Raw genomic sequence first — 22565 nt, forward strand, 5'->3', positions numbered from 1 at the left:
GATATAGAATCTGGGGTCTTAAAGGTTTGAAGTTACACAAGCCACCATTCAGCAGTGAAGCAACAAGTCCACATGGAAAAAGCACACCGCCAGTGCAATCAAGAGAAGTCATAGGGACCGGGTAATAGGTATCAGCAGACACATAACAAACAAAAATATATTGTTGAGAAGGAGGGGGGCTGGGGCTGAGATCCAAATCTCATCTGTACACAGTGGAACAATCTCCCCACAGAGGGGCCACAGGGAGAGGATGAGTCACCTGGGTGCAGTAAAGCATCGATGAAACACACTATACTCCTCTAGCTCCTGGAGGCTCCCTGACCTCCCACTACCCTGACCGCAGTGCTGCTTCCCAGTTCAGACTTGAATGAAACATGTACACAGGTATAGAAAGGGATGGGAGCTCACGATACACAGAAGCCAGGAGTGGGAATGGTGATGCCGGAAGGATAGGGAGAAGAAGGAGAGAGGAAGGAAAAAAGGGGAACCGATTGCAATGATTAACCAATAACCATACACCCCTCTACAGGGAGAAAAATAACAGAAAACATGAGGGATGGGAGACAGCGGTTGGTATAAATAATAACAATGTACAATTTATTGGGGGGGATATGAGAGGAGGTGGGAAAGAGCTTGTACTGAGGGCTCAATAGAAAGTAAATGTCTAGAAGAAAATGAGGGCAACATATGTACAAACATGACTGATTCAATTAATGTATGGATTGTGATAAGAGTTGTATGAGCCCCCAATAAATGATTTAAAAATAATAATAATGGAAGGCAATACAGAGATGGTCCCATTGAACCTTCTAAAACCAATCATGACAGTGGTTCTCCTCTCTTCCTACTTTATTTCTTATTGTAGTTTCATAGCAAATTCGTTTTGCATTCCACAATGTATACACATTTGGTTTGGTGACATTGGCTGCAATACCCACAATGTAATAGTAATCTTCTCGCTTCCTCTCTGGGGGTCCCTGGTCCATCTGTCTTTCATCCCCCTCCCTTTCTATTTCCTCAGCTTGTTTCGGGGCTAATGCTGCACGTTTGGTCTTGTATGTTTGTACTGAGGAGCATATCCTTTCCTACTGTTACTACTCACTGAACAAGACTGTCTTATAATTTAGCTGAAAGTAGGCCCTCAAGGGTGGGTTCATTTAGAACTGAACCTAAAGGCTGGAAGGGTATTTCAGAGCCATAGGGCCAAGGGTTACACATCAATACCTAGAAGACCAGTAAGTCTGGACTCTCTTATGATTTTTGCAAATTGTCCTAGTTTTTATTTCCCTTTCGTTGTTCAAAACCTTCTAGTGTGATCTTGATCCAAATGGTTGGTAGTGATTGCTAAGCACCATTCAGTGCTCAAGGTATTGGAGGCTGTGGTTCATATAGCCCCTGACTTTTTTCAAATAACTTTCCTTGAATCTTTACTTTCTTCTTTGCTCTAGATGAGGAGAGGCTGGTTGTTGCTTCTTAGTTGTCCACTCATAAGCTGTTAGACTCCAATTGTTAGTAACCAGAATAGGAAGCAGGACCATTATCTTTATGGACTATTTGTGCCAATTGACCTGGTTAGTTCACACACACCACCACCACCACCACCATTCCACAAAACTCTGGTCCATGACCTCAGACACAGGAAGTCATTCCTTCAAGGTGCTTGATCATCGCTAAAGGTTTTAAGAACTTTGCCTTCAGTTTGCTTTACAATATCCTTGGATATAGTTGCAGCACATACAAATACAAGGAGAAGTTGAAAAGTACTGCTATAAAATCACAGAACACTTTTTGCGACAGTCTGATTTGTGTCAACTTGGCTGGGTCAGGATTCTTCCAGCAATACTGTGATCAACTCCATGATGGGATCATCTGTGACCTGCCAGACCGTTGTGTAAAGACTAGGGTAAAGTCACAGCCAAACCCGATTTAAGCAGACTCTGTGGGAAAGTCCCCCCTTTGTTTTGCTGGTCTGGGTTCTGCACTGGTCTCCTTAAACTCTGGTTATTTGGACTTGAGCCAAAGACTATACTGCCCACAAACCCTGAGTGTTATAAGCAGCTGCCATATTTCCTGCCAACCTTGGGTTCATTGGACTCTGCAGCCAGGCGCCTGCCCTGCTGATCTTAGATTAATCTGCCTCCACTACCTGTGGCCTTCCTGCTTCTTGGTTCATCGACCCTGGCCGTTATGTGAAGCCGGAAAAGCTTCCAGCTTCACAGCTGACCTGCAGACGTGAATGGAACTGTACTTCCCAGCACAGTTGAACTTCTACAACTTTGTGAGCTATCTTTTCAATGTGTTTCTTTCTTCGTGTATTTCTGTAAGCATCATTGGTTTTGTGCTCTAAAGAACATAGTCTAACGAAACTTTACTTAATAAAAATAACAGCATGCAAACCTATCGTTTCTTCATATATGTGCCTTCAAAGTCTGTACATTTCTGAAGGCAGTACTTCTAATACTCTTAACTTTTCAACAAAGGATTCTGGGTTCTTTGCTTTGGATGATGATCTTCTTCTACATCGTCTTTTCCCTCATTAGTCAATTTTATTCCTATTATTCCATTGGTAAGGTTCATGTGGATGGTTGCCATTTATGTTATTTTAAAAAGGTATTTACAATGCAGAAGTAATTGGTTTTGCAAGATTCTATCATGTGGTCTCCAGCTTCGTTTCCATCGCCAAGGTGGGATTCCCACAGGTACTTCTCTTTCCTTTTCGTTTTCAACTTTTGCATTGCCATCACTGGTAATTATAAATACATATCAATTTTATTTTGATCAATTTCAGACTGAATAAGTTTCTATAATAATTCAGTTTATCATTAGCTTTAGTATTTGGTGCGTAACTATGAAGAATATTGGTACTAACTGGTCTTCCTTCTAGGTATATCGATATCATCCTATCACAGATAGTACTCTACTGCAAGATAGACGTGGAAACATTCCTTTTGGCAATTAATTCAACACCATTTCTCACATCTCTCTATCTATCATCGGCCTCTGTATTAAAGATTCTCAGCTTTAATTTCACATGCGTAAGAAAGGAGGATGGGGATCCTTCCTTCAGATGTCCGTCTCACACTCCTTTTGTTCTCACAGGATATATGCACAGGCTGCATGAAACAGTTGCTTTAGACATGGACTGACCAGTACATTACCAGAGCTTCTGCTTTTTGCCTTCTTAAAATAAAAATTTACTTTCAGAGACAAAGAATGGGGTTTCTGCATAAAGACTTTTATGCTGAGAGAAAGGGAGAAACCATACCACAGCCTGCATGTCTAGCTTTCTGGTGCTTCTCTCTGAAAACAGTCTTATAAATATTCATGTGGAAGGGACTGCTGGGAAGTTCTGTTTGGAAGTTCTGACAGGGGTAGCAAGAGTTTATGGGAAATGTAGTCCCAAGCTATTGTACATATTCTGTTCATGTTCTGTGGAAACCTCCACCTTTGATCTCATGCCCTACCACATTCCTTAGGAGAAATTTCATGGACATGCCAGTAATTCTTTAGGGGGGCAAAAAAAGTCTCTCTGTCTGAAGCTACTTCCTGCTTTTACGGGGCATAGTTTATCACCACCCTGCCTATATGACTAAAAATCTCCCTATGTATTCTGTAGTAAAGGGGAGCAAACTCTCAGCTAGAGAGGCTGGATTTGAGGCTATGAGTCACTCACATGCACTGGTCAGCAGTCGGGGTCCTCAGGATTGATCAGAGCTGTTCTTTTAGAAAATTCCACCAGGAGTCATATACACAAAGGCTATCCGAAGGGAAATTCTTAATTATAATGAGACCAAGGAAAAGGGGTGAAGAATGGATCGACACTTGTCAGTGCTACACCTGTCTAAGAACAATACTGAAAGCACAAATTATTTTCTATTTCTCTCTTCCTCATTCTCGGAAATTCTTAATTTAAGCTTTATTATAAAAACAGAAAGGGGTTGGTTGGTCTAATAGACTGAAATGAAAGAATAAAGAAATAAAACTCATTTTTCCTTCATGTTCTATCTCTGATAACACTTTTAAGCCATACTTCATAATTTGTACGTTTGCATACATACATGTCTGTGTGTCTGTGTCTGTGGGTGTACATGTCTGTGACTTGTTCCTTCTTTATCCTGGCCACTCATCTAGTTTAGTGGTTAGAATGTGTGTGTAGAGTGATGGAGTATTGAAGATGGATCTGATACTGATTTAAAACATAGGATGAAAGTAGGGCTGTATGTGTTGGCCGTGGCATATTCCAGAACAATTGCCTTTATCCTTGAACTTGTTTTCTGAGGCCTGTAGACCACATATTTGTCTGATACAAAGTGGCCAATACTAGACCATTGTGGCTCACTACTGGTTAGAATATCAATCTTACATATTCCATTTCATTGTTGCTGGCTTCTAATTTTCATGTATTCATACTTCATATGTTCCATGATCTAGTTATTAATGGATGTTTCTGCTCATGTTGTTTGTCACTTTAGCACAAGAAGGTCCTGAAAGCTTTGCTCCATCCAAGTCTATAAGTTAGTTGTACTTTAAGTGCCTTACAAGCTGAGGAACTCAATTTCCGTCATTGTGTGACTAGATCAGACAATGTTCTTCTTGGTGTTTAATTGTTTTCGGAAGTGAGCTGCCTTTTCCTAGTCTTAGTCTTGAAGTTCCATAGTATGGTCCGGTGAAGTTCCACTAAAACCTGCCTGCCATGAGTGACACTGCTGGCATTAGAAATACCAGTGGGCTAGCTTCTAGCATCACAGCACAACAAACAGACAGATATGTGGTAAGAAATATAGATATATGATAACTTCTGTGTATCATCTCTCCTTCCTATTTGGTCCTAAATGTACAGATGGCTTTGCTCCTAAGTTTGTAACTAGTTCTTCAATACAATGCCAACCAAAAACAAGTTTACCTTCTATTTTTTAAGCTACTTTTCACAATGAAGCTGATCATCCTTTCTTCATGTACTCTTTCCCTCTTATCTCAGTTGACGCCATTGTCAGCTGCCATTCAGTTTTTCCCTGGTTCATAGTAACCCCATGCATAAAGGGATTAAATGATTGAAACCTACAAGGTGTTCATTAGTTAATATGTGGAAGTAGATCACTAGGCCCAGATGCATTAGCTGGTCTCTGTCTGGCAGCTCTGCTAAAACTGTTCAGCATCACATACAAGCCTGAATTGATGATGGGTGGTGGCGTGGGCGAGAACCAAACCAGGGACTCCACAAGGAAAGTGAAAAGTCCACATTGAGCCCCTGCACTGTCTGGTACTCCAGCCTGTATTTCTCAGTTTCAGAGTAAGTCATGTTCATAATCAAGAGACTACCTCCAAATTTTCTCAAAATCTCATTTCATCGAAAAGCTCTGAGTTTTCCATTCCATTGAATATATATATAATTTATATATATATATATATATATATATATATATAATCCCACACCTTCCCTTTATCAAAGTCTCACGCAATTACTTCACATAATTCCCACAAGTTCCAGACTCAACTAATTATTGAATCCAGAAAATTACCTGCCTCCATGTGGCATTAATCAAAGCTGTGTCCTCGGTGTGCTTACTGGTACAATCTTCAGAACTCTATCTATATCATTACTATCCATCAAGTTGCAATTTTGAATTAAAGTTAGAATTCATTTAGAGAAAATGAACTGTATTCATGTAGTTTCTTTTATAAAGTGTTTAGCAAGTACATTAAGAAAATGAGTACTTTAAAGTGTTCTATGTGATCATGATAATGGCACAGAACTCTTGCCTTTTTGCCTTTTGTGAAATGATTTAGTCCATTAACCTTAGACTGACATGGAAAGTGGCATCTACCTGAAGCACTTTATGTGCAGTCCTGAGCTACAAACACAATCCGTTCCCATGTGTTTAAGCTGAATTTGTAGATGAGTCAAAACAGAGGCACGTGCTTCTTATGTAGTACAAGAAAGGAGCCGGGTTGAGCAGCAGCTTATGAATCGGGCAGCTAACCTCAAGGTTGGTTGTTCAAATACACCAGCAGCACCACAAGAGAATGATGAAGCTGTCTTCTCCCATTAAGAGTTACAGTCTCACAAAATAATAATAATTTATAAATTATCAAGGGTTGATGAGGGAGGAGGGAGTTGGGAAGGAAGAGGTAAAAATGAGAGGCTGATACCAGGGGCTCACGCAGAAAGAAAATGTTTTGAGAATGATGATGGCAACAAATGTACAAATGTGCTTGACACAATGGATGGATGGATGGATTGTGGTAAGAGTTATAAGAGCCCCAGTAAAATTACTTTTTAAAAAAGAGTTACAGACTCCGACACCCTAAAGATTAATTGTGTTCTGTCCGGTAGGATGGCTGCAATCAGCATGCACTCCATGGCAGTGCATTAGTACAAGAAAAGTCCTACGGCGATGTAATGGTTTAAAACCTTCCTGGGACGCACATGATGGTGATTGTGATGAAGAATGTGTTGCTAGTAGGGTGGGTTTAAGCATTTTCCAGTGAGATCAAAATGAGAAAGTCTTAAAGGGCAAGTACAAGCTGCTTATAAGTCAGATGTTTGTAACCTTAGGACATATTGTACTATCATATATTTGACATTGCTTTACAAATCTGTAAACACTACGATTCCTCATTATTCTTATTTTCTTTCACCATATATAGTAAAAAATATGTAAGGAGAACCTAGATAGCAGATCATTTATGCTTCCTGGATGAATAAAAACAGAACAAGTCTCAATATAAACACAAAAGAAAGCATGCCCTCCATACCAGCTACATGGACAACTGCCCCTCAGCCTAGAAGAATTTACTTGAGAGGATGGCACTGAAGCTGCAGCTAGGGGAGAGGGGCATGTCTGTTGAGAGAAAATGGGAGCAAATGAAGTGGGAGGAAGAGAGAGTGGGGCACATCCTGACCCACCAGGCCTGGAGGACAATATCCCCGCTCTGAACAGCCAATGGACAGAGTGGACAATATGGCTGATCCAACTAGGAGAAACACCGTCCCTTGATGGCCAAGGGCCCTAAAGGGGACAACACTGGAAACTGAGTGTCGAGACTGGCCCAGACAGACCCTGTGACACCGAGGCAAACTACTAAAAGCCTGCGGCAGAGCAAACATGGGAGCAGAGTAGGGAGCCCCGAGGGAGTACAAAGGGCAGACTCTGGGGGCACAGCATGGTACCCCATTGGATATGACTGAAGGACATGCCTAGAGATAAAAAATCAGACCTTGATTTATTTACAAGTTTTTCTTTCTTTTTAAATTTTTTTTCTTTTAATTAATTTATTCTCCTATGGGTGATTGGTTTCTTATTTTGCTGTTATCGCTGTGTTCTCACTCATTGCCTATCTTGCTATGGCTTGATTTTTGGTGCATATTATTATCTCTACAGATCTATCTAGATACGATAGACTGGATAAATAGTCTGGAGGAAAAAACAACGGGACCAATGGTTCCGGGGGGACACGGGCGACAGGGATGAGGGGGTAAGGAGGTGGTCCTGATCAATCCAGGAGAGCAACAAGTGGTCCAAAATCAGTGGCAAGGAGGGTGTCAGAGGCCTGGTAGAGATTCAGCAAGGGCAAGGTAAGTGAGAGAAATTACTGAAATCCAAATGAAGGCTGAGCATGATAGTGGGACAAGAGGAAAGTAAAAGGAAACAGAGGAAAGAACTAGGTGACAAAGTGTATTTATAGAGTTCTACAGACTGAAATGTACATATGTAAGTATATTTATATAAGAATGTGGGGAAACAGGTCTCTGTGCATATATTTATAGGTTTAGTATTAAGGCAGCAGATGGACATCAAACACTTACTCAATGCAAGAACACGTTGTTCTATTAAATTGGCATTCCAGGATGCACACCTTCCTGACACGATTGCTGCAGAAAAAATGTGTGCATAAGCAAACGTGGTGAAGAAAGCTGACAGTGACCGGCTATCAAAAGATATAATGTCTGGGGTCTTAAAGGCTTGAAGATCAGCAATCAGCCATCTAGCTCAGAAGCATCAAAGCCCATATGGAAGAAGCACACCAGCCTGTCTGATCACAAGATGTAGAAGGGAACAGTTGTCAGACATCAAAGAACTAAAATTCGTATCAGTGAGTACCCACTTTCCTGATACAATCAATGAAGACAAATGTGTGCATAAGCAAATGTGGTCATGAAAGCTGATGGTGCCCGGCTATCAAAAGACATAGCATCTGGGGTCTTAAAGGCTTGAAGATAAACAAGTGGCCATCTAGTTCAGAGGCAACAAAGCCCACATGGAAGAAACACACCAGCCTGTGTGATCACGAGCTCTTGAAGGGATCAGGTATCAAGCATCAAGGGAAAAAAATTATATCATTGAAAATGTGGGTGAGTGCAGAGTGGAGACTCAAAGCCCATCAGTACCCAACCAGACACTCCCTTACAGAAGGGTTGTAGGGAGGAAATGACCAGTCAGGGTGCAACGTAGCAACAATGAAACAATAACTTTCCTCTAGTTCTTAAATGCTTCCTCCTGCCCACTATGATGATCCCAATTCTACTTTATAAATATGGGTAGACCAGAGGATGTACATTGGTACAGATAGCAACTGGAAACACAGGGAATCCAGGACAGATGACTCCTTCAAGACCAGTGGTGAGAGTGGTGATGCCTGGAGGGTGGAGGGAATATGGGGTAGAAAAGGGGGAACTGATTACAAGAATCTATGTATAGCTTCCTCCCTGGGGGATGGACAGCAGAGAAGAGGGAGGGGGAAGATGTTGGACAATGAAACATATGACAAAATAATAATAATTTATGAATTATGAAGGGTTCATGAGGTAGGGGAGAGTGGGGAGGGAGGAAGAAAATGAGCAGCTGATATTAAGGGCTCAAGTAGAAGGCAAACGTTTTGAGAATGATGATGGCAACAAATATACATATGTGCTTGACACAATGGATATAGGTATGGATTGTGATATGAATTGTATGTGTCCCCAATAAAATTAATTTAAAAAAAAGAAAGCATGCAAAAAACCCACTAAACTCTCCTAAAATAATTCTACTTCCAGACTCCAAATTATATAATCTATATTCAAGCCTAAAATATAACATTTTCATAAGATAGGAAAAACATTGCATATCTCACTATCTTTGGAATTTTAAAATGGATAGTGTAGTCACTAGAATAAGACCTCATGATAAATAAATCCCACTAAATTCCTATGCAGTCCCTATATATTCTGTGATCTATTGTCTACTGTGACAACATTGATTTCATCATACATGTCTCATTTCCCTGATACAAATATTTCACTTATTTCTAAGGCTATGAATAGGAAATTTAAGCCCAGTTCTTATGTATTAGTGCTTATTATATTATGATGACAAATAATCTGTTATATTCCATAATTTAACTAATATATCATCCTCAATGATTTACAAAAAGGCAGTTAAGGGTCCCATTAAGCAAAAATGCATGATAGATTCTTCTTCATATAGTCCAGCTTAGTAAGAGGCACCAGATTTAATCTTGCAGAAAGTCATTTTCTCATGGTATAATTCTTAGATATTTACTTGAAGACATTCAGTGCTGGAATTGACAGTGAAAGAATTGAGTTTTTTTCTAAACTACATTATGGATTTCGATTATTTAAAAGTATGGATCCAAATGCTGATCACTTTGCTACTTTGACAGTTAGATTCAGGAAGTAGTGAAGGTAACGAGGGAGAAGGATGAGGCTTTCTACTCCCATAAAGATGCATCACCTCAGAAACACACAGGGACAGTTCTACTCTGTCCTGTAGGATCACTAGGAGTTGAATTGACTCAAGAGCAGTGAGTCAGAGCTTTGGTGAAGTACATGGAAAAAATAGCAAAGGAGCACATAGCTAACACCCGTTGGAGTGAAAAAGAGAAAGATTCTTGAGGAGATGAATTGACAGTGTCTACAATAATGAGTTGAAACATAAAAATTGTGTTATAAGACCAGGTGGTGTTTTGTTCTCCTGTACACAGGATCTCAATGACTTGGAACTGACTCTATGGCACCTAACAACAGCAGTTTGTTTTTAAAACTAAATGTGCCATCCCCACTCCCAGAGAATCCAGAACCTTCCACACATTGAGTTACTAGCACAACTGACACACTGCCAATGCTGTCCAATTCTTCATCCTCATTAGAGTCAATGTTTATGATTTGTGTATTTTTTATGTATGATTTAAAATAGAAACCCTGGTGGTGTCAAGGGTTACAAGTTGAGCTGCTAACCACGAAGTCTGAAGTTCAAAACTCCCAGCTGCTTCCTCGAGTGTGAGATGAGGTTTTCTGTTGCGGGAAAGATCTGCAGATTTGATAAACCAGGCAGTCACTTTGGATCAGAATCAACTCGATGGCAATGAGCGAAGCATCAAATTATATCTCTTAGTGAGTATGTAATGTTTCCCCAAAGAAATAAAGGTAGAATTTACAAAGTTGCTGACAAGAAAAGGCAATGAAAACGGAGGTAATCGATTTTTGACCGAAGTAACAAAGACATGCTAGGAATGAAAGCCTAATGGAAGCAGGGGACTATGGGCCCACATGAAATGCAAGTTGCTTTTACTTCTTGTTAAAATCCCTTCAGTGTTTTCTCACCACCTTTACATGATAGTAATCCCCATTAGATTCTTCATGACCTGACCTCTACATATGCTAGCCTGGTTCCCCACAGCGTACAACTTTGCTGATATTCTAAGAGTTTACTCTTTTAAGCCATCGTTCAAGTTATTTCTCTCGCTCTCTGGAATTCTCCCTCACTCTGGACAAATTCTATTTTATTTCTAACATGGAGTTTTGTCTAGGAAACCTCCTAGGTATGGTTCCTACAACCTTTTGAGCCTTCATTTTGGTAACTGTGTTTCTTTATGTAACTCCCTCCCCACAACTCCCAGCAGTAGTTTATGAATTTTTAGGAAGCAGGGATTATAAAAAATGTATCATAAATGATTTGAAAAGGTCCTTTATACCAGTTAGGACATTATATAATTTTACGTTTGTATGCATAAAATATCTGTATGGTCCCTTTTAAGAACGCAGCAGCACCCCTCTGTCCACCCCCCAATAACCAAACTCACTGTCAGTGAGTCAGTTCTCATTCATAGTGACCCTACAGGACAAGGTAGAACTGCCTCGGTGAGATTCCCGAACTAACTCTTTATTGGAGTAGAAAGCTGCCTCTTTTCTCCATCAGAGAGACTGGTGGTTTCAAACTGCTAGCCTGGTGGCTAGCAGCTCAATGCATAACCACACCACCACCAGGGCTCCTTTGAAAATGCAAAACTGGAACATGAGATGTCCTAAAACAGGGTGTCGGATTGAACCACATAGAGAATCACTGACCTACACGGTCCCATCCATTGTAAACACACTAGTGATTCATAATTTGGAATCTCCAGTTCAGACCCCTGCCTTCGTATACAAAAACACCTGTTCAACTGCACCTCTTGGAATTCTCAGAACATTTTAAAAACTCATTGCTGTTGACTCAATTATGACCTGGAGTGACACTACAGGACAGAGTAGAACTGCTCCTATGGATTTCTGAGACTGTAAATCTTTACCAGAATAGAAAGGCTCATCTTTCTCCCATGGACCAACTGGTGGGTTTGAACAGCTGACATTGTACTTAGTAACTCACAACCCACTACACCACCAGGGCTCTATTTCCTTTATGTTATGTGTATTTGTTTAGGTATTGTTGATACGTACAAGCATTAAATTTATGTATTCCTTATTCAACATTTTATCTGTTCATGAATTTCCTACTACAATACCAACCCTCCCACAGAATTCTAAGAGACAACAATTATTTAATACGTACACTACTGAACTTTGGTCACTCTTTATGCTCAGACATCAGTATTTTCTATCTCGCTAAGTGGCAGTAACTCCACTTACTCAAACTAAAACTGATGGAATTGCTCATTTTTCCTTCATTTCTCTTATATCCCAACTTTAATTCATCAGCAAAAGATGTCAGATAAAACTTCAAAATATCCTCACATCTCATAAACCAATGACTGGCATCCTAAAGTAAGTAAACATTTTCTCTTGTCCGGAGGTCAGTAAGAACATCTCTTATTCTCAATGTTATTCTCTTCATAGCATCCAGAATCAATCTTGTAAATATCAACCAGACGTTGTTCAACATCCCCCAATGGTCTCCAATCACATTTATAAATTCCCTAAAGCAAGTTGTTATTGGGGTCAATAAAATAACAAAATAATTAACATTATTTCAGCCATTATTCAATAGTAATCCTATTGCATGAAAACACTAATGAAACATTTTTGGATTGACAGAAGAATAACCTAGCCAGTAGGTAATATGTGATCATATTTATGAATGTAACAATTATGAGTCAGTTTATAATGGCAACAGAGTATGACTTCAATGCAAAGAAAAATCTATTTATTCAATCTACTCCACCCCATCCTATCACCATAATTTCCAGGAAAAACCCTGATTTGCATTTAAAAGTTTATAGAGTCTTCAAAACTTAATAAATCTTCAGAACATATCAGGAATACATCTAGAGGCCTGGGGGAAATGTCTGAGCAAAAATTATAAAGTTTTGATATCTCCTCTTCTTGTACTATATTGTTTCGTCGAAGTCTTGGTTACTCTTCAGAGGAGTGGAGTTGATTGGTAGTAGATAGAGCATCGGAGGGGCAGTCTTAACCTGTCATTTAGACACACACCCCCAACTGTCCATGCAGAACACATGGCAGAGAAGGAAAGGGCACTCTAATAAGACATTTTTAAGTTCGTTCACAAAAGTGAGTCTCCTAAGAATCTTTATGGTTTTCCCATAGCTACTGTTCACAATGCTGAGTTTCAATCAAATCTTTATAACAAGAATCAGTGATCCCTTATCCCTTTCTTACCCAATTATAATTCCAATATCTTGAGGACAGCTACATCTCTTTCTGAAGTAAACGGTTAGATGGTAGAAAGATGCGTGAGAAGGTCCCTGCAGGAATGGCTGATTGCTGCCCTCTCCACAGGCCCAGGGCCACACGTATTTAATCTTTTCACAGCCCATCGTATACACAAGGGAGCTTCAAAAAGTTTGTGGAAGAAATGAAATAAAAAGATAATGAAATTTTTCCATGAACTTTTTTGAGCCCCCTTTATGTCGCCCATCGGTAAGTTCAGCTCCTTGGCTTTCGTGGGAAGCTCCTGTCCCAGTTGTAGTGCCGCTTTCACTTGGTGTAGACCCCAACGGAAACATGCGCCGCACTCTGAGTGCTACCTCTGCGACACAGGTGCCCACGTAATTTTACTGAAATCCGTATTCTCTCAAAACAACTTTCATTCCTTTATTTCAGCATCCTTCCCTTACCAGAAATACATGGAGTGAACAACGCAAAACCCAAAGCAGAAAATAAATCCACCATGAAAGACCTTAAAGTTAACAGCCAAGAAGGCCCGTTTTGGAAAGCATCAAACAGAAACTGAACTCTGTCAATAGAATGACTTTGCTGTTCCATCAGTGGTGTAGTACAGAAAATATAAGATAAATTCTGCAACTGCTATTGACTAGAGCGGAATTCTTAACATAGTAAGAGTCTTACCAGAAAAATACTTTTCTCATTTCTGCTGTCAAAAAAGTGCAAAGTCAGTGAGATTATGCTGCCTGGGTCTGGCGTTATGTGTGTTATCATTGCCTGGATACCAGGGTTTCCTACGAAGCCACGTGTTTTGAATAAGGAAGGACTTCTTTGTGGTCCAGGTGCCCATGCCCAAACATCGTTTGGTTAACTTAGTTCCTTGCTCATCAAACTCCATATGAGACAAAGGTTCTCTTTTCAAGCTGGCTGACCTGTCTACAGAGAAAGCACTGTATAAAAGGTATTATTGTTATTTCTTGTTTATTTGATATAAGGGCCTTCAATTACTCTCCACTCCTTCCCCAAATCCCTCTTATTTGTTAGTTAACACCTTGTATTTTTATAGAAATTGTGTCTTCTTCTTTTTCACTGCTAAATTCAAAAATCTTTGCTAACACCATATATACTTGAGTATAAGTCTACCCAAATATCCACCATAGCACCTAATTTTACCACAAAAACTGCATTAACAATGTACTGGAAAACAGCTTATACTCAAGTATATACAGTAATTGTTTTTCTTCCAGGTCTCACTTTAATCTCAGTCTTGTCTATTGATTCCTTCTTCAAAATGTACAAGGACCTACACGTTCTTCTAGACTGAAATCAATAAAATTATACATTTAATAACTATCCCCCCTCTAAGTTACTTCAAATCCTTCCATAGCTCTCTAAAATTCTATAGGTTCTCCTAATCCAAATATATTCTTAAGGTATTCATAATCTTTCTGAACTGACCTCAATTGGCTTTTGCATACTACTCTCCAGAAGAAAATCTTTGTGTCTACTAGCTTCAATTATTTTCTTCCCTGAGTTTGTCAATGATGGAATTATTACTTTAAAATATGTACTTTTCTTCAACTGCCCATTTCTAAGGTTGGGTTTAAATGAACTCTTCTCTTTGGAGTTTCCTTTAATTAGCATTTAATTATAGAATTCTTCAATTTAAACTTATATTCATGTCTATCTATGCCTGCATCGTTTCCCTCAAACTACCAACCCCATCAACCAAACTTCAAACATACTGATCGCCCATTTGTCCGTTAACAAGTGGGCCAAGAAACAGGAGACTGAATGATATTTCTTATATTTCCTCAGAACTCTCAATCCAATATACATCTCAGATAATAAAAAGTATTTATTAAGTAAATGGAATACTACCAGTAGACCTTAAATTAAATGTTTCCACTTTTCCAAAGAGGAATACATCACACAGAAGGTCATGAAATGACAAAATATTTGAGACACATCATCCCAAGTGTCAATTATTTTGGAAATCAAACCAACCACCAATTCAAAATTCAGGTTATTGAATAAATATATTTCAATTCTCTTCTACTGCCAGTGTATCTGGCAAGTAAACAGAGCCAATGATGTGAACGCACAATGCACAGAATGTTATTAAAATTATACAGTACATTAATAACATAGGTTATTACAAAATCATAAACATGTCTTCCAGAAAGAAAATATGAATATCAAAACTATAAAAACAAACAATAACCAGAAAATATGTGCATACTTCTTTACATTTCAAATACAAACTTTTATACATGCTGGCTGTCATAGTACTGAAGCAATTCAAATTATTACATATGATTTCCAAAACAAATATCTTAAAACGGTGTGTTCTACATACCTGTCCAGTCTCCAACTATTTTAAGATGGACCCCGAAGGTGGCTTTGGTTTCCGTGGGACACTGAAAGAAATAAACACGAGAATCATTTCAGGTTAAGAAACATTCATTACTAGACTGTGATTCAACTACAACTTCTATTCTCAGTGTACATGCTCCAAAAGTAGTAGGCGCTAGGAATGAACAAAGTAAAAATATATACAGCATTTAATAAGCAGAAATAAAAACCATAACTACTAGTGCTCAATGAGACAACTTGAAATTCTCTTCAAAATCATAAGTATTTAGACAAAATAATAATGCATATACAATCTAAAATTGTTAGAACAGTCCACCAATTCTTGCTAAAATGTGTATCTCCAATAACCATGCCAAGTGATCTCTTATAGATAAGAAACTTGAGAAATATTAAAATAAATAGCATAGATCCTCTGTTATAGAAACAATTCCCACTGAACATAACCCTACAGAACAGAGTGAAACTGCTCCATCAGGTTTCCAGAGCTGGACCAAATCCTAACGGAACAGAAAGCCTTATCTTTCTTCCAATGTGAAATTAGTGGCTTTGAACCAGCAACTTCTCAGTTGTAGCTCATGCTCACACCACTGCACCACCGGGGCTCCTTTCCCAAATGAACAATACGAGCACACAAACAATTAAGATTGTGAATCCAAGTCCGTCTAGCTCTCTACTTGTAAACTTACGCTGTCTTACTTAAGACAGACACATGGAAAACAGCTGAGGGTTACATGAGAAACTACATGGAATAAACTAAATAGAAAGAAATTATTTATTGGACATAAGCACAAGTACATAACTAGTGCACAAGATGCAGCAAGGGAGAGCATGCATGGATAAAGGCCATATCACAGTACAGATAAATGAAGTGGTTCTGATTGGAGACTGCAAGTCTGATAGTCATGCTATGGGCTAATTAAAGCAGGTCATAGAAGAACACTCACAAGACAGGACAGAAAGGATGAAGAACACGCAAATATGTTTGCAACCCACAGATGAAAGAAGAAAAGTAATTTATAAGTCAGTATAAACATGAGATCAAATGTGAAGTATTATAAAACAATTAAAAACACATGTCTTACAGATGTTCACAAAAGGAACTTCCAATTGGTGTTTTTAATTATATTGATACTGTTAACCGTGGTATAAAAGATCCTGCAATTGGTATTTTTAATCATATTGATACTATTAACCGTGGTATAAAATATCAAAATAACTTGAAATGCTTTCAAATTTATACTCCTTAAATATTTATTTTGTCTCATTTATTTTTAAACTTTTTTATGTGAATTAAGTGAAATTTTACATATATCTTCAGTTTTCACTGAATGATGCATATGCATCTTGTTCCAACTTAAACAACCTAATTCATTCAATGTCTTATCATTAACCACACTTCCTCCCTGGGCTTCCTGTTATCACCTGAGCTTTGTCCTGGGGTCAATGCTACCCTTTGATCTAAAATGGTTGATCTCTCAACACAGGAGAGAGTTAGTTCCAGGCATGAAGAGTGACTAAGAGCTAGTTCTAAGTGAGACTCTACTATGTAATTATTCACTCACATGCTGCCTCCGAAAATGTCCGAAACCACCAAGGAAGGTGATGCTCTCTGTGAAAACCACCAGCTCACGTTGCATCATCTGAAGGCACCTCCCTGATAAAGCAGGTCAGCAAAAGAGAAGATGACTCGCGCAGGGAGGAATGGACACACTGGCTCCAACCATGGGCCATCCCAGAGCAGAAATTGTGAAGATTGGGCAGGAACGGGCAGTACGTCCTTCGGTTGTACACAGGGTCCCTAAGAGTCGGAACCAACTCAGTGGCACCGAGCAACAACAGGAGCACTGCATTTTCCACTACTGAGCTCCCTAATGCAGGCTGTAGATCACAGGACCAAAAGCCCACCAGTGCTGATGTGACAACCACCTGATTGCCACATAACATGTGATGTTTCCTTTATGGGAAGCTGCATGGTCAACTGCAATAAAACAAATCAAGAGAAATATTTTTCAAAGGAAAAGAATGTTAAGAACTTCTTTGAGAAAGAAGGGAATAGGGAAATCGCAAAGGATTTATTAAAATACTACTCTGAGATTCCTGAAGGACTAGATTTCGTTGTTCTCTCTCTAAAGGGACTCATTTTGGTGGTGTGGACCATGAATTATTTTCATAAGAAATTAAGGGGTTCGTGTGGACTAAAAAGGAAAGGAGAGAGAAAGAGAGAGATATCAAAGCCAAGAAGATATTAGCATGGTGAGCAAAACAGTCTTTGTCTGAATGTACATCTGGATTCATTTAATCTTATAATGCATTTTTTAAATACATATTTTGCTTAACATTCTTATCTCTGTCCTGTTCTTTCAGTACAGACATTGTAAAACATAATCACATGTGATTTTTACCATCCCCTGGGCTCTTGTAGAATTATAGACTAAAATCTTTCCTCTAATTGCTGGCTGAATGTATCAAAATAGCTTCAATAGCTAATAAGGTTTTGAAAGGATGAAATTCAATTGTGTTGCTCAATCCTTTGTGAATGATCTTTTTATAAATTACTGACATTTCCTCAAAGTAACTACAAATAAAGATGGCGTACTTCAACATACTTTATCGAAGCATATTATTGTTGTTGTTAAAAACTTACTGCCATCCCGTTGATGCTGCTGACTCCCAGCGACCTTATCAGAGTACAGCAGCCTGGTAGCTTCCAGAGCCTGTAACTCTAAGGGAATAGAAAGCCTCTTCTTTCTCTCTTGGCTGGTTTCAAACTGCAGACTTTTTGGACAAGTCGGTTCTGATTCATTGCAATCCTATACACAAGAGAACGAACCACTGCCTGGTCCTGGGCCATCCGCTAAGCACAGTTATCTTCAAATTAAACGGGGCCTAAGCAGAATAACGTGCTCTAAGCAGGTATGACATGAAATACCCACTAAAGATAGAATGACACATTTCCATATCTGTGCACGTGTTCAAATTAATTGATGTTGAATTGGTGTGGTAATTCTTTAATGCTTCTTAGAGTCGTTTTGCTTTGTAGCATGGTATAGTTTATTTTAATTCGTATCAAGTGGCTTGATTTTTGAAAATGAAGGATTTCCCAATTTAAAAAAAAGCCAATCCCCCCGAAAACAAAGCACAGAACTTGACTATTCCATTTAAGGTTCTCATGACAACCAAGAAATGGCCAGATGGTCCATTAGTTGTTTTGCAATGATTTCTATAGTAGTTTAAATAATATTTAATATTGCTGTCTTTTTTATAGTGCTTAGAAAACTTCTCAAAAGGCACAGATAACAAGAGCATTAACATTGGTGGTTATCTGTGTCTCCTTTGGAAGAACAAGGGGGCTTTCTGCTTCCCTAAGATGGATGGCCTCAGAAACCCCAGAGAGCACCTCCAATGTGGTCAGGATGAGTCAGAACGGACTCAATGGCAGTGTGTTTTATTTGAGGTTTTTCTTCTCCCTAGCAAATTAGTAAAGACATGTGCTTATGCAATGCTCAGTTTTGAAAGTTGCAGAATAATATGTACAGTTAAGTTGCCATTACTAAAGTAAAAGATATATTAGTCCTTTTCCCTATGGAAGAAACTGAGAGAATGTATAATGAGCTGCTAAGAATATTAACAACATCTAGGAAACTGAATTAAATGCAGAAGGAATGAATACACTCATATTTATTTCTTAACTGCCTCTGCTATTCAATTTTAGTGCCTTTGTTATTTTTTATAATTAAATCATTTTAAGTTTAATTTAAAACATAAACATAATACATCACTAATGTTATTAATGTTAATATTACAGAATACATATCATTCAACTTTAAGAATAAGAAAAAATGTCTTTGAAAAAACACCTAAAATAGATTTGGAAGAGTGCAGATCTTTGATTTCCTGGAGAAAATAAGCTTTCATTCCTCGCAGTTATTTGCTCAATATGACATTGAGCTCTTACTGTGTCTGAATGACTAATAAACTTAAAACAGTCCCACAATGATTTTTAAAATATTGCTTAACTTGTCTGATGTTTGGCAACTAAATGTAAAAGTGATGTCATAAAAATTATTTAAAACAGCAAAGATATTTATAAGCTGCACTCTTTTTGTTTTTCAAACTAAGAGCCTTGAAATAATAAAAATGACTGAACATTATTAGTACCATTTAAATGTTCAATGTAACCAAAGTTTTAAACCAGAGAAAATGATCAAATCATATGGTAGTACTTTAATTATTTTATAAGGTTTTTGGTTTCAATCATTTCTTACCAATCTATAGTTGCACATTTTTTTCTGCCTGCTGGAAATTTCCACTTGAAGTCACTTAAAATTTAATATATCTCAAATTACTGTTATCTTAAGCCCAAATATTTTCCTCTTCTTATTTCTGTAATTTTGAAAATACAACCTGCATTGTTCTCAGTACAGAAATTCAAATTTCTTGGATTTTATGAGGTATTTCTCTTGCTGCCACAATTCAATCGATTTTCAAGTTCTTTCACATAAACTCAGCAAAGAACATGTCTGATCTCAACTTCCTCCAACCGATCAAACTTTTGTATCTTCTATTGAAAAATATTCCAGCTCTTCCTTTCCCGTTGTGTAAAACCCACAATCTTTCGCAGTCTTCTCTCCAGCTTTGTATTTTAGCTATCCTCCTCAGTCGTTCTAATCCAGCTACACCAACACTGACCCTGCAAAACATTGCTTTTTATCGTTTCCTTTTCCTATTGATTGGTCTGCTCCTTGAGGATGCCTTCAGTCCCACGTCTTCTATTGAAATCTAGCTGTTTTGGGAGGACTGTTGGACATGTCATCACTTGAATGAAGATCCCCCTAATTTCCCTTCACTTCTCTGAGTCCTAAAATTGTCTAATTTATGTGCCAAACTGTATTATATACTTTCACTTTTGTATCATTTTCTTTCAGTATTAATATACTAAAAATATTTCAAGGTCAATAACTCTTTCTAGCTCAATGTAGCATAATCCTTAACATCTTACACAGAGCATATGCATTCAAAAATAAATTTCCTTTGGAAACATTAATCTGAACATAAATAAGGGCTTTAGAGATGAGTAATTCTTATACAATTTATTGCTGTACTCAACAAATAATTTTGAAGTGTCCAAGATGTGCTATTATTTATACTAAGGGCCCATGTAAATTTCAGAATTAAGGATAATTTTAAACAAAAAAAGTAAGAAAGGAGGCACTAGAACAGAAGCACAGAATCAATCCCAAAGAATCTAACACCAGACATTAAACATTTTGACAAATATAAACTTTTAGTCTTTACTTGTTTACAAGAAGGAAACAAAGTCGTTTTTACATGTGTATGTAAGTGAAAATTGTACTGAATATTAAACAGAGAGACCTTGAAGAGTAGGTAAATGTGATTTTTAACTTTGACTGGTTGTGTCCATTTATTTCCACACATTTATAAAAACATCAAGTACTAGTTTAAAGATATAAAAATAGAAGCCACAATATCAAAGACAGTATGGGCACTGATAATAACCATAAAATGATGTCAATACATTTTTGAGAGAAGAAATTTGATTGGGATATTAGTGTGGGAACTGACCTAGATAAATATTTGAAATTAGAAGCCTTTAAGCAAGAAATATCCTTTAGAAGTAAGTCCATTTTCCACTCATACTACTGGAAATTCTCAGGTGTCAGAGGCTAGTAAGAGGTGACTAGGATTGGTCCTTGTGTCTAAAAATAATAACAACTCTGTTCCTGTCTGTAGAAGGGCTAATTTGACACCCAAATACTCCTGGCAACTACTCTTCCATAAACTCAGAGACAAACAGATGTGGAACCTAAAGTTCTAGATTCGGAAAAGAGGAACAATGGAAAGCAGGGATAGGCATAATGGTTACACATTGGGCTACACTCCACAAGGTCAGTCGTTCGAAACCACCATCTCTTCCATGGGAGAAAAATGAGTCTTTCTACTCCCAAAGAGTGATATGGTTTCAGAAACAACGGGAAATTCTATGTTGTCTTACAGGATCACTATGGGTTTGCATTGACTCGATGGCAGTGGGTTTGGTTTGGGTTTTATGGAAATGATTGGATGTGCTAACTTTTTACTTGTCTTCTAAAAGGAAATAAAGTGGCTTTCACTTGTGTGTGTAAGTGAAAATTATACTCAAAATCATAAAGCAAGTATTAAATGAAAGCATAATATATACATCTGAAAACGAATGTGTCCGAGACTGAGTTATACATATTTCCCGCCACATCTGCTCCCTACAAGACCTTGCCTATTCTCCATGAAGACAACTCCAGATCCCAGGACGAATCTTTCGCGGTGCAGCTCCACTCCTCCTTCTCTCACACTCTGTACTGATCTATGAAGGACTCCTGTTAACGCCATGACCCAGTCATACAGGCCCTCATGTGGTGGGGACCCCCCAACGATAACATTATTTTCGCTGTTATTTCATCACTGTCATTTTGCTACTGTTATGGATCAGGTGATCCCTATAAAAAGGGTCCTGTGAACCCCACAAAGGGGTCGCGACCCACAGTTTGAGAACCCCACTGTTTGAACTTTTACTTTAAAATATATCCAGAATCTGGTCACTCTGCACCATTTTCACTATCACCCTCCAAGCCCAAACCATCCTCATACTATGCCATGGCTGCAACAGACTCCAGCAGACGTCCTCCAACTACGGCCCGCCTAGGACATTGATTCGCCCGCCGGGTGTTTTTGCCCCATTTGTGTTTTTAACTTCAAAATAAGATATGTGCAGTGTGCATAGGGCTTTGTTCAGAGTTTCTTTTTAAACTATAGTCCGGCCCTCCAATCGGTCTGACGGACCGTGAACTGGCCCCGTTTAAAAAGTGTGAGGACCCCGCCAGTGGTCTCCCTGCTTCTGTTCCTGCTTTCCTTCATCAACCCAGAAAAGCAGCCAGAGTGATGATCGTAAAAAGAAACGATATCATGTCATATGTCTACTCAAAACCTTACAGCGGCTACTATCTCGCTCGATATAAAAGTCAAAACCATCTCGCAGCCGTATATCTGACTGCATTAGCTGGCTCCTTTGTCCTATTTTCCTCCTGCTGCTGTGTAAGGAGTTACGGTGGTCCAGTGGAAGTACTCAGATGCTAACTCAGCCATTGGCAGTGGGAACCACTCACTGGGTCCGTGAGCTACCGACACAGGGATTCCTGCCAAGAACACCTTTGGAGCAACCAGAATTGCCGGGAGGGAACCAAACAAAGCCAGCCACCTCCGCTAGGTTAACCTGTTCCAGTCACACAGACCTTTG

At 38.6% G+C, this 22565-nt stretch overlaps 1 protein-coding gene across 4 annotated transcripts in view; it reads right to left on the reverse strand.

Moving 5' to 3' along the window:
* Positions 1-22565, reverse strand: part of NOX4 (NADPH oxidase 4) — a 184448-nt gene that overhangs the window by 54236 nt on the left and 107647 nt on the right. For all 4 annotated transcript variants that reach the window (XM_075546434.1, XM_075546435.1, XM_075546432.1 and 1 more), the window contains one exon: positions 15261-15321. In XM_075546434.1, coding sequence (XP_075402549.1) covers positions 15261-15321 — 61 coding nt within the window. The remainder of the gene's footprint in view (positions 1-15260; positions 15322-22565) is intronic.

The sequence above is a fragment of the Tenrec ecaudatus genome, chromosome 4 (genome assembly GCF_050624435.1).
Source record: "Tenrec ecaudatus isolate mTenEca1 chromosome 4, mTenEca1.hap1, whole genome shotgun sequence".
NCBI lineage: Eukaryota > Metazoa > Chordata > Mammalia > Afrosoricida > Tenrecidae > Tenrec > Tenrec ecaudatus.